The sequence below is a fragment of the Cyprinodon variegatus genome, unplaced genomic scaffold (genome assembly GCF_000732505.1).
Source record: "Cyprinodon variegatus isolate N-32 unplaced genomic scaffold, C_variegatus-1.0 Scaffold245, whole genome shotgun sequence".
NCBI lineage: Eukaryota > Metazoa > Chordata > Actinopteri > Cyprinodontiformes > Cyprinodontidae > Cyprinodon > Cyprinodon variegatus.
The window spans coordinates 944436-956725 of record NW_015150698.1 but is presented as its reverse complement, the minus strand read 5'-3'; the positions used below and the strand labels follow the sequence as shown (position 1 = coordinate 956725).

The window sequence follows — 12290 nt, the reverse complement described above, 5'->3', positions numbered from 1 at the left end:
AGCAAAGACTGACAACCTTGTATTTTGGCAGTAAAATACATGGATGATAATAATGAACTAGAAGGGTGAGCAATTTGGTTGTTTTCCCATAGGATTTGAAAGCCTCCCCCATGTACATCCTGTGCGTTTACCCTGTTTCATCAGCAAGCTCAGATGGGTATTTCTGGCTGTGTTGGTGATATCATAAGTGAAGGGGATGAGAAGGCGGGATCAGTCAATGCATGAGAAAGATGGCCATGGGATTTATAGTGGCGCAGTCTCGGTGTACAGGGGCCGATCAATTGGCTCCTGCGGGCATGTCAAGATAAACAGTCTTTAATTACCCTGGCTGTAGTGTTTATGCTTCCTGCCGCTTCTGCACTCTATCATCTTTTTGCGTTTGCACTCTGCAATGACCAATGCATGCCTCTCGTCTCATACGTTAGCTGCTCCTGCACCACAACACTCAGCCCCCATGCACCGCTGCCACCCGCCCTTTTTTCTCATTACTTTTACTCTCTTTTCTCTCTAGCCAAAATGAGATGGGCCATTCTGCTGCCACTGCATTTCAACTCTCTCCCCAAGCAGACTTTTCTCAATATAATCAGTGCCTCATTGCCGTTTCTGTAGAAGTGCTCTGTAAATGCATGTGCAGGCATGTGTTAGCGTTTGCTTTGCTGAACAGGAATATGTTGTTTAGACTAGTGCACAGAAAGTCAAGTAGATAAAAGGGTTTCTTTATGCCCAGTGGTACTGTATCAGTGGTCATGGCCACTTAAACAAAAGCAAAAACAAATGTATTCCTGCTCACTATAGTATACTTAGTGGGATGCTACCATTTAAGGCGCACACAAACTTATGTGAAATTGATCCTGTTTTTTCAGAGTCCATGCAGACTCAAGCCAATTGTAGGTAGTGCAGTGAGGTTCCAAAAGCAAATTTCTTAAAACGGTTTGACTAAACACTGCTTGGCTGGAAAGTACTTTGTGTAAGGGATAAGTTTTCAGACCGAAATGTTTTACATTTCACATTCAGCTGACAAGAATCCCCAAGTAGCGATACAATGCTCAGAGGAACCAGTCCTGCAATGTCTCAGGCACTCTCTGCTGCGTTGACAGGTGTGCAGTGGGTGCTCAGCTGAAGAGAAAACAGTGTCCATAACTGGACTTTGTTTCTTTTTTGTAAAGCTAGAAGGCAAAGACGTTAGACGCCGTAATGGTGTGCAAAAGTAAGCCGTTTTTCATGAGAAATACAGGAATGGATTGTGATATCCTCACTTTTAACTTATCTTTGTAAGAGTACCGTTTTTTTTTTTTTTTGCTTGAATATTTTGTTTAATACATATTTTCTCATTTCTAAGCATTCATTTCTTTTTTTTATCTCATAAAAACTTTTTTTAAGATTGTATATCAATAATGGGTCTATCAACATAAATGCTTTGAAGGTCACTCCCTTAATGTTCTGTGTTAACCAAATTAAATAGGTTTAAAACTTCCCCAGAAACCTATTTACTAGGTAAGTTTGTTCATATAGAACAGTGCAGTAACATGATAATTCAAGTGGGCTGTACTTGAACAGAGCATAAAATAAATATATTTTCATATTAAATTAGATCAATATTGAACATGAGGGGCCCCAAGATGGACCCTTGGGGAACACTACAACTGATTTTTGTGTTATCTGATGTAAAGTTACCAACTTACAGGAAGTATCTGTCATTCAAATAGCAACAGCTGTTGCTGATTTAACCCTATCAAGAACTGTAGCACAACATACAAACACATAAAATGCAACTGATACTTTTAGTATATCTGACTTTGATGCATGTTTTCTGTCTTGCAGTATACAATCTGGAACTTTCTACCAAAGAACCTGTTTGAACAGTTTCGAAGAATTGCCAATTTTTACTTCCTCATTATCTTCCTGGTGCAGGTAAGGACAGTCTTTCAGCTTGCAAGACCACATCAATATTTGCTGGTGCATGCATTTCTTCTTAATTTGCAAAATATCCTTACGTGTTGATGGTTCAGTGTAACAACATATAGAATGTAAACCTGTTTGAAGGTGATGTAGGAAAGGAAATCAATTTGTACATGGCCGTTGTGAAACATTACAGACATGACAGCAGCTCATGGGTGGTTTAACAGTGAGTGTGACTTAACATTGTGTTTTTGCAACCTCTCTAGAAGTTCAGATATTTCTATTTAGCAGAAATAGTAATGAAGAAAGTAAATAGTTGTATAAGATATGAATAAAAATAAAATGAGTAGAAAAAAACCTAAGGTAAACATTAGAATTCCTAAAATAAGAGCAAAGTTGATCCCAGTGGTTTTCAAACCTGATCCTCGATACCCACTAACCTTTGCTTTGTTGAATCAAAGTATTGCATACCTTCCTCAGCAGCCACAGGCTGCAGAAGCCTACAAATCACCCATTTATTTAAGTCACATTCGTAAAGGTAGAATAAATTCCTAAAACATGCAAGACAGTGGGTCCTGAAGGCTGAGTTTGAAAACCATCTGCCTATGATTTAAACAAGATCTCCTGTCCAGACGTTGACCACAGCCTCGGTATTTTCATGTGTTGTTATTCTTTTTAACTGCTTTCTTACAGTGGTTTTATACCATACAAGCCTATAAGTTGATGAGCTGCTGAATATGTCGAAGCAACCATTTTAAGACTAAATCTTTCCCCCTTTGCTCTACTTTTTTAGGAGTTGTTCAAAACACAGAAGGGGCTCTGCTTAAGTGGCCTTGTGTGGCCCTTGTGTAGCAGGATATTGTTTATAGTTTGTGCAGCGTCCTCTTTGTTAATGCAAACTGAGGTTTCAAAGATCACAACATATTGTCTTAGCACTAAAGAAAGTAAATTATTCTTCTCCCCTCAGAATTGGCAGCAAAAATAAAGATGACTGGATTTTCCCTCTGCCTTTTTGTCCATAATTCCTAGAACTTTTTACTTGACTCCTAAAAGGAGGAACTAGATGCTCCCCTTTGGAAGGAACCTGAAGTATTCCAGTAAACATCTCTCCAAACTAAACAGATGTTAGTTTGGGCTCACTTACAGGGCAGAATCTTTTTTCTCAGCCGTCATACTGACTAAACAAGCTCTGACGGGTAGTTCCCATCACTCCAGCTCTGTAGCTCACAGATGCAGATCTTATCAGTTTAAATAGACCCAAATAATTAAAGTTTTCCCCTTTAATAGCTTTCAACTCCTTTTTCTTAGTTTGTTTTTCAGATTTTTTGGTGTGCCTAAGTGTATTACAAGTAGGCTTTGGCATTGGGAATCCATAATTGACCTGAATCATTTCAGACCTTTTAATTCTCGTGGAATTGTTCACAATTTTTTTTCTTTCGATTCTTAGTTTTAATACTATATATTATCTAAGATGATCCCAAAGAGTTTTCTCTGCAACTGTCTGTGATACAGCATTCAAATGTTTTGCTTAACAATAATTAAGGAAAAGACCAGTGGGATTATATCATACAGAGGATGCCACATACAGCCAATATTATTTAACACCACATAACTCGTCTTTGACCCATTGCACCGCTGTTGTAACGTAGGTTCTCTGAGGGAATTTGTTTCTGCTTTAAATGCACAGTGCATCTTCTGCAGGTAGAACAGAAACTTTCTTCGTACTATTTTCCTCTTACTTTACATCTTAACATATACTTGCCTCATTTTAAACATGTTCTGGATAGAATGGAAGACAGTTTAACATAGATGAGCCTATCTTATAAATAATTAAGTGTAACTCCAATCATTGTTTATTGCAGTTCATTTAAAATCTGTTTAATTTCAATTCAGTTTATTTATGTAGCACCAATTCAGAACATGTCATCTCAAGGCACTTTACAATTCAACCAGATCACACAGTCAAATTGATTCAAAGTTTTCTATCTAAGGAAAACCAGTTGTTTGCTTCGACTCATTGACTCAAAGGCAATCCCTCACACTAAGCATCCTTGTAGTGACAGTGGAGAGTAAAAACTCCTTTAAACAGGAAGAAACCTCCAGCAGAACCAGACTCGGAGTGAGCGGCCATCTGCCGAGGCCGACTGGGGTTCAAGGAGACAGAAGCAGACATGCACTAAGAAGCAGAGATACAAAAGGCAACTCTAATGCTACGTTCAGACCGCACACACTAGTGGCAGCAGAAGCAGCTAGTTTCGATGCAAAGTCAATGGTTGATGTGCATCAAGGTTTCATAGGTTTGATATGTATATACTGATGGTAGAAAATAACCGTGATAATTTATAGTAACGTTCACACAAAGTTAGTTGTTGAAGGAGTTGTTGAAGAAATTCAGACTGTATGATCGTATCAAAAATTTGTTAGTCAGGTAGTTTATAACATGTAAACTTCAATGATACTTTTTTTTAAGAGAATCAGAATCATACAAATTCAGTTGATGCACAGCCCTAATTACAATCATGTTATTTTTTAAGATAAATTAATTTCTGAAATTGTTGTCCTCTAACGGTGCACAATGTCTTGTGGGTGTAAATCAGCATACATGTTTGAATTAAATGTGCATTTTCTATTGCTGTGTTGTAAACAAAGGTCTCAGGTTTACACTAAATAGAAGAATGTGTTTGTTTGCTTCCTTGAAAAATTAGTTGAAGAGTCTACTGTTATTAATGGTGTTCATTGATGCTGAAGCGTGATAAACTGATTTGGATAAGGCCATTCTTTGCAGGAGCCTCCTTAAGGTAAACAGTTGGTTATATTTCACAAAACATGCCAGTATTTTAGATGGTGTGGAACTGTAAAGTGTGCAGCTGATTTGCACTTGAATATTTTTCCTACAGATATAAAACATCCCACATCCCATGAGAGAGACTATATGCAAATACCCAAACATTGATGTCATTTAACCTCCGACTCTATTCCATCAACCTTTTGTCTCCTCTTCTTCTTCAATCCTAGGGATGCCGTCTTTCTTTCTCTGTCTCTATCACATAGCCCCCCGTGTCTCTGCAGCGCTGCACTGCTGACGTAAGCAGCCAGGGAGCCCTCTGTACTTCACAGCGACACAAATAGACACAGGGGGGGGAAAAAAAAGCACCACTTTTCTATAAATAGCCCCTGTATGTCTTTGCCTGAGTTCAGTCGAACGGGAATAGAGTACTGTGAGAGACAGAGACTGAAAATGAGAACGAGAGAGAGAAAGGAAGACTGGGTAGGAGGACATCAATGCCCTCGGCACAGCACTAGGGACTCTCGAGAGCGGTTGTCTGTTGCTCACCCTGACACGTATCCCGCATCAGATTAAGTGCAGCTCTGCTGTACCGCTCTCAAATCACAACCGCATATCAGCAGGAGCACACAGTTCACTTATACTGCAGAGTTTAGTTTATTTATTTATATATTTTTTGGCATTGCGTTTGGTGCATTGGAGAAAGGTGGTGGGGTATCTGAAAGTTTAGTGTAGGAAAAATAGTGTGCATCGTTGACTGTCACAGCACATGGCACAAAAATATGATGCTCTGAACTGTCTTGTTTGTGGTTGTAAACGGTTCCCTTATAAAGTTAAATGAAATGGAACTGTTAATTTTGAGTGTTGTAAATCTTAGGCTACGTTCACACTGCAGCCTGAAGTCACCCAAATCAGATTTTTTTGGCCCATATGCGACCTGGATCTGATCTTTTCATGGCTGTCTGAACAAAACGGATCCAATTTTTTCCCATCAGACCTAGGCCACTTGGCTATGTGGTCCTGAATCCGAAACAAATCTGATCTTTTCAAACTCGACCTGTGTCTGAACGGAAAGGTCGCATTCCTCTGAACTGAACGCCATTAGTAACTGACATGGGTCACTATTCTGCTTCTTGCTACACAGAAGCATCGAGAAAACCAAACACCATTGCGGAAGATGATGCGCAGAGCAGTATTTTTTTTTTTTTACCATCTTGAAAAGATTGAGGTTTTAAGGTTTGGAAAGATCGCTAGATGCGCTTCAGCACTATGCATGTTTGTTTCCCTAAACACGGAGCACGCTGGCTTGTGACATAATTGCGTCCTTTTCTGCACATGCGGGACATTTCAGCTGTATGAATGCAGTTTACACAGGAGATCACATACAAGTGTTATATTTTTGGAAATGTGAACAGTAACGCAAAAAAATCTGATTTCACAAAAAAATCTGAATTGAGCATCAAGGCCTGCAGTGTGAATGTAGCCTTAGATAGGGGATTAACATTACATTTATGAATAATGGAAAATTTTCTTTATATCTAAAATCATACAGGGCATTTTTCTGTTGGATTGTTGGGTTTAAACTAGTTGAGATCTGCTATGCACCTTTTATGCTGAGCATACGCTGTGTGATTTATTTTTTTTTTTCAATTGTTGTGCGCAGCTACAACTCACACTATACGAGGTCTTAGTCCTCTCTCTCATGCCCCCTTTCCTGTCAGCCTACTGTCGAAAAAAACAAGCCACCAGTGATATAAAAACTCAAAAAAAAAAAAAAAAATGATAAAACTTTTTGAATAGCATGATAAAACACCAAGCAAAATGATAAGCAATGGTAACGTTTTATTGTTTGGCAGGATGGCAAAAAGATCGACTAAGTCATTAAAACAGAGAGATTTAAAAAAAAAATATGTAAGCAATTTCACCAGAAAGAAAACATGTGACCGCATTTCTGATTACGATTCCAAATAAAGCTGTTTTCTTTCACTTAGATGTACAGAGTTTTTTTATTTAACCTTCTGGAGTTTAAGCTCTAGCTTTTTAGTAGGTTATATATTAAAGTAAAATGTCCAGCCCATTGTGGAAAACTGCTGATAAAGTACTGCTTAGTAAGGCCATTGGCTGCCTGTCTATGTGCTTCTGAATGTGCTGTTTATTTACAAAAATCATCTGAAATTATCTTTTAATTATTGCAGTTTGCCACTGCAAGCTCCCTCTGCACATAACCTTTATTACCAAAATTTGCAATTATGAGCAAACCAATTAATGCAATGAAACACAGCTTACAATTCCTGTTTGAACAATAAAAGTGATTATGTTTTTAGTGTGAGAACCTTTTCAACTTTGAAATGATAATATTTGTCATGGAATGAAGATGAAAGCAGTCTTAGATTGAACATTTTGTACCCAGACCCTAAAAAAAGATCCTACCACCCACAATGTCTTTTTTTAGCTCTTTAGTATACTCCTAAGAAGTACCAAAGTAAGAATGCTAACTTTGGTACTTCTTTATTTCTGAAGGTTATTTATAATGCACAGTTTAAACAACTGCTCCTAACTGAAGTGCTGTAGTTTAAAAATAGTCAAATGCAAAGGACGATCTAAAGATTGATTAGGATGCTTTAGGCTGAGCTGTGTGTGGCTTTCTGAATGCCTTATCACTTAGTTATTCTCTTTTTAGTCATTGTGGTTGTGGTTATTCCCCACAATTGCTTGACATATTTAAATACTTTGAAGTCTTCTTGAAAATTGGGATCCGTTATCTTTGAAAGTAATGCTGTACCTGCCTTTTGGTGTTAAAATGTTTTAGATTGACATGTAAAAATATTTTTTTATGTGAAGCTACATGTGGAGAAGTCAAGCAAATTTACATTTTATAAAAATAAAAACCAAGCAGAGCTAAAAGTACTTGTTATCAAGCTATAAAACATACCAAACATTACCTATTTTAGGCCCCTTAGGATTACCAACACTATCTTTGGTAAATGTCAGAAGATAAAGTGTATTGTTTTATTTATGTTATTTTTTTAAAATTCAGGAATTACATTTCCCCAATTACATTTGAAAAGCTTTCCAAGCATTTGTAGTTATCACACTAAAAGAAAAATGTCTTCAACGACTATTATTGAAAAGCAGTTAAAACTTCTCCTTACAACTCGGTGACAGACATAGGTTTTGTCCTCACACATCATAATTGTGTGTATATGTATACGTGTGTGTGTGTATATATATATATATGTGTGTATGTGTATATATATATATATATATATATATAATGACGAATTTTTTATATGTATTATTGATGCACTTATCTCCTAATACCATTAAAATTCTAGTTATTTGTTCATTTCAGGGTTATGTTTATATTGGTTTTGATGTGAATATAGAAATGGTTCAGCAGGACCTTTGAAGAGTTTATAATTGCTCTGTTTTGATCCTAGTATTGTTGATGGTGAACTCTGACCATGTTAATCGGTTTATAACTCAAATGACTGGGGAGAACAATGCTTTGCTTAATTTAGTAATCCACCTAGCTTACAGTAGGTTGCAGCTTTCAGTACCTTGAAGCTGATACACGTGCATAATTTTTATGGATCGCGCTGCTTGCTTTGTTGAGTTTTGCTATATGTACCTACGGGAGCTTCATAATGTATAAATGATTGATGAGTTTTCTTTCAGTTTTTTTCCAAACAAAGCAATCAGTTGATCTAAATATGGCTGTGTTACCACTGTGTCTTATCTGTTTAATTGAGATGGTTTATTCCAAAGATATTAGTATTTTCTGTAAGAATGAAGTAGATTTAGCTTTAATCTTTGGACTTGTTCTGTCTGTTTCCTTTGAACAGGCAAATAAAACATTAAAAATGACTTCTGTGCTCCTGTTTATTTAGACGTTTTCCCATTTTATCTTCATGCAAGTGTGAGAAAAAAGAAATATGAAATTTCCCAGCAGTTATTCCAAGAATATAAATTGGTTCAGTAGGTCATGTCTGTGCATGCCAAATAAAACCGGCTCTGCAGCTAGAGAGGGGACTTCGGTGAGAAAAAGGCAGGTTTGGGGGGGTGTGAGTGAGTGTATCCAACAATGCAAAGTAAATGCATTACATGGTTTAAATTAACACAAAAACATAGAATGTATTGTTATATTACACAATCTAAACTGGTAAGAATCAATTCTGCTAATCATAGCTGCTGTGCATGCTCACAATATATATCTAGATATCCCACTACACAGCTGAGGGGGCTGGATGGTGAATGGGGGGGCATAATAACATAACTTTGGCAAAGCTCCTTACTGGCCCTCTATGATGCCTTGGCAGAGACACAGAAGTGTTGGCATGCCTTTGGATTAAGGCACTCCATCCCAGTCTCTCTTGATTAAAAGTTTCTTAGCCCAGAACTTCCTTTGCTTCCCTCTAAAATACAAATGTTTCCTTAATTTCTCTCCTTTTGTTAAAATATGTGATATCATTTACGAATCTCAGAGAAATGGATTACATTCTGCATTCAAGGGGCTTTAGCCATATATTTTATACTATTACCACACATTCTTCCTGTCGCAGAGATAACTTCCTACATCACAAGTTTATGATTGAAGACCTAAATTAATCTTTTCATTTGCCTCACAGGTGATAGTGGACACCCCTACAAGCCCAGTCACCAGTGGCCTACCTTTATTTTTTGTCATCACAGTAACTGCTATCAAACAGGTAAGACCCTGTCTAATGAGGCAGATCAGTGGAGATAATAGAAATGTTATTATGTCTCTATTGCCATGTCCTCATTTTCCATTGTTTTTTATTGCATTACACCCCCACTCGGTATATAAGACATTAAGTTCTGGTGCCTTTTTCTATAAACTGCTTGACTAATCTCTTTGGTATCAATGGGCTCTGCTGGTTAGCTACTATTGGGGCAAAGATGAAATGAGCTCCAGGGAAGTGTGAGTAAATGGAGAGGGAACAAGCCAGCCAGTTTATTAGAGGGATACAAATTATCAAGGGGAGTTTCTTTTTCTTTAGTTCTGTTGCTGCAATGTCCCAGTGTTAGATGTATTGTTTAGGAGTGGACCTTTTAGCTGGTCTACTGCTGGGACTTTGAAATATACAACAGTTGGTGGACTTCCCTGCAAAAATAAAAGGGAAGCGCTGATAATAGAGCTCCAGTTTTAGCCAGGGTTTGATGTGGGACTCCAAGGAGGTCTGCCTGTCTTCATTACTTTGAGTGAAGTAATTCCTACTGCCTCTCCTTATCCTCTCCCTGGAATTAGTCCTCTTTTTTAATCAACCAGACTTTCTCTTATTTCACCTTTCCCTGTTATCCCACATTTTGGCTGAACATCAGTCTTGGCATGAATAACACCCATTCTTCTTCAGCATCCCCTGTACCTTAATCAAAACTTTTCAGGGATTAACCTGATTGTATGCCTTGTATGACTGCATAATGTGCTTTACATTCTACCTGATGGTATCTATTTAACTGTATCCCTTTAAATAGCTCTTTTGGAAGGTTAACAGTACTAAGAAAGTTTACAGCCATTATTGTTCTGTTTTGTTTAGAAGTACAAACTTTATTCATTATTTGACTTGTGTTGATCTCATCATGCCGCTAGTAGTAATGACTCTGTGAAAGTTTGCAATTTTTACCTTGCTCAGCAAACAATATATTTCTGTTTTGACACATTGCCACAGGGATATGAGGATTGGCTGCGGCACAAGGCCGACCGTGAGGTGAATGAGTACCCGGTGACAGTACTGGAGAATGGCGAGATGAAAAGAAAACAGAGTGAGAAGATCAAGGTAACATTTAGTACACGCCCCAAAGCCTAGATCAATAAGGGTAAATGAAACAATATTTCTGCTGACGCAGCCTGTTTAGCTTTTTAAATATGGGCTGATAATAATCAATATCACTTTGGTAATACGCAGTTTCTGTAGCAATTCAGTTCGATTTTATGCCAGCTTTAAGACTTTGATATGTTTAAGCCACTTGACAGCAACCTATAAAATCATTTAAGCCTAAGAGGCTGGAAAACCCAAGATAAACTCAGGTTGTGTGGACATTGGGCTTCATAAAAAGCCATACCAAGGTTTCAGGTAGAGATCAACCAAAATTTTTTAAGGCCGTGCCATTACTAATAATTTTGACAGCAGCCCAATTGATCAGCAGCTAATTTTTTTGCATTGATTTTTAGAACCAACATAGGTTTTCCTTCCTCCATTTACAAGATAAAAATGACACAATGATGAAAAATGTTACACAAGTTTTCTTTTGAACAGGAATGAATCATTAAATACAATAAACAAACTAAACATTAACAATTTAATGCAAATTAAGGGAAATGGAAATCCATACATTTCACATGATTTTAAAGCCTGACTGCTGATGCAATAATAAATCGGCCAACCCATGCATGTATCAGCTGATACGGTTATAAGAAAAAACAAATCTGCCAAAAATGAAAGCTTGCCGATGTATTTGTCTAACTCTACTTTCATTGGTCACAGCTTCAAGACTAATACACATTTAGAGCCTACGGTTATGGTCTAAAGTTTGTCTAATTAGATGTAAAGCAAAATAATGAAGTAACCAAAGTTTTCTCTGCTTATTTTAAGCATAGAATGGCATCTTACCACACATATGACTGTGCACTGCTTGTTAACTGGCTACTACTAGGGTCCCCTCATTTTTTGAATCAGAAAGATTTTTATTATTATTATTATTTTTTTGTTTAGTGGCTAAAGCTAACTCGAGAGAAGCTAAATGACTCAAGTGTTGTGACTAATTATCAAGCTAATATTAGTTAATATAACTTATGTAGCTTTATAAAAAGCAATAATAAATTGCCAAGTTGTATCATAGTCTAGGCAATAAACATTTACAAACTCCTACTAAACTTATTGGGTGTTGGTTTTTGTATACCTTTCTTTAAAAATTATCAACATTATTTCTTAAATAATTTTTCCTTGCAAAAATTAAAACATGAAATAAGTTTTTAATGTGATTGCAATTAAACAAAATCATGATGTCCTTGCATGAGTCCTTAAAGGTTTAAGTTATGCTTTTTTGTTTTGATTAATACCTTATACAGGGGTTTTGTGTCTTAATTTATAATAAAGACTACTATAGCAAAAGTCTAATGTAGCAGCCCGCTCCACACATGCTACATCAGACTCTGAAGAAAAAAATATAATGAGGCATTTGTCTGCCTAAAAACAGGGTCTGAAATGAACACTTGCCACTTGCAACTGCATTTTTCATTTGGCGAGTTAATGCAAGAGCACCATTCGCCACAAGATGAGTAAATATTTGGACCACAATTGCGCACTCAGAGAGCTCACCAACAACACCCAGTGATTTCACAAAAACAATATATAGTATACAGTTTGAGAAACTGAGCCTTCTGAAAGACAACATGCCAATGAGGAGGAGGGGGGGCGAGGATCTACAGCCTAGAGGGCTAAGAGAACATTTTTTGAAAAATAGCGCTTTTGGGAAGACTGTGTTTTTCAAGAGACTGGCTTATTTATGACGAAGATGCTAGGCAAGGCAAATTTATTTGTATAGCACAATTCAGTACAAAGACAATGCAAAGTGCTTTACATGA

The 12290-nt window shown here is 37.1% G+C and overlaps 1 protein-coding gene across 5 annotated transcripts in view; it reads left to right on the top strand.

Annotated features, from left to right (window-relative positions):
* The window catches only part of atp11c (ATPase, class VI, type 11C), a 59198-nt gene that overhangs the window by 20036 nt on the left and 26872 nt on the right, over positions 1 to 12290 (top strand). For all 5 annotated transcript variants that reach the window (XM_015381962.1, XM_015381963.1, XM_015381960.1 and 2 more), the window contains exons 3-5: positions 1822 to 1911; positions 9313 to 9393; positions 10375 to 10482. In XM_015381962.1, coding sequence (XP_015237448.1) covers positions 1822 to 1911; positions 9313 to 9393; positions 10375 to 10482 — 279 coding nt within the window. The remainder of the gene's footprint in view (positions 1 to 1821; positions 1912 to 9312; positions 9394 to 10374; positions 10483 to 12290) is intronic.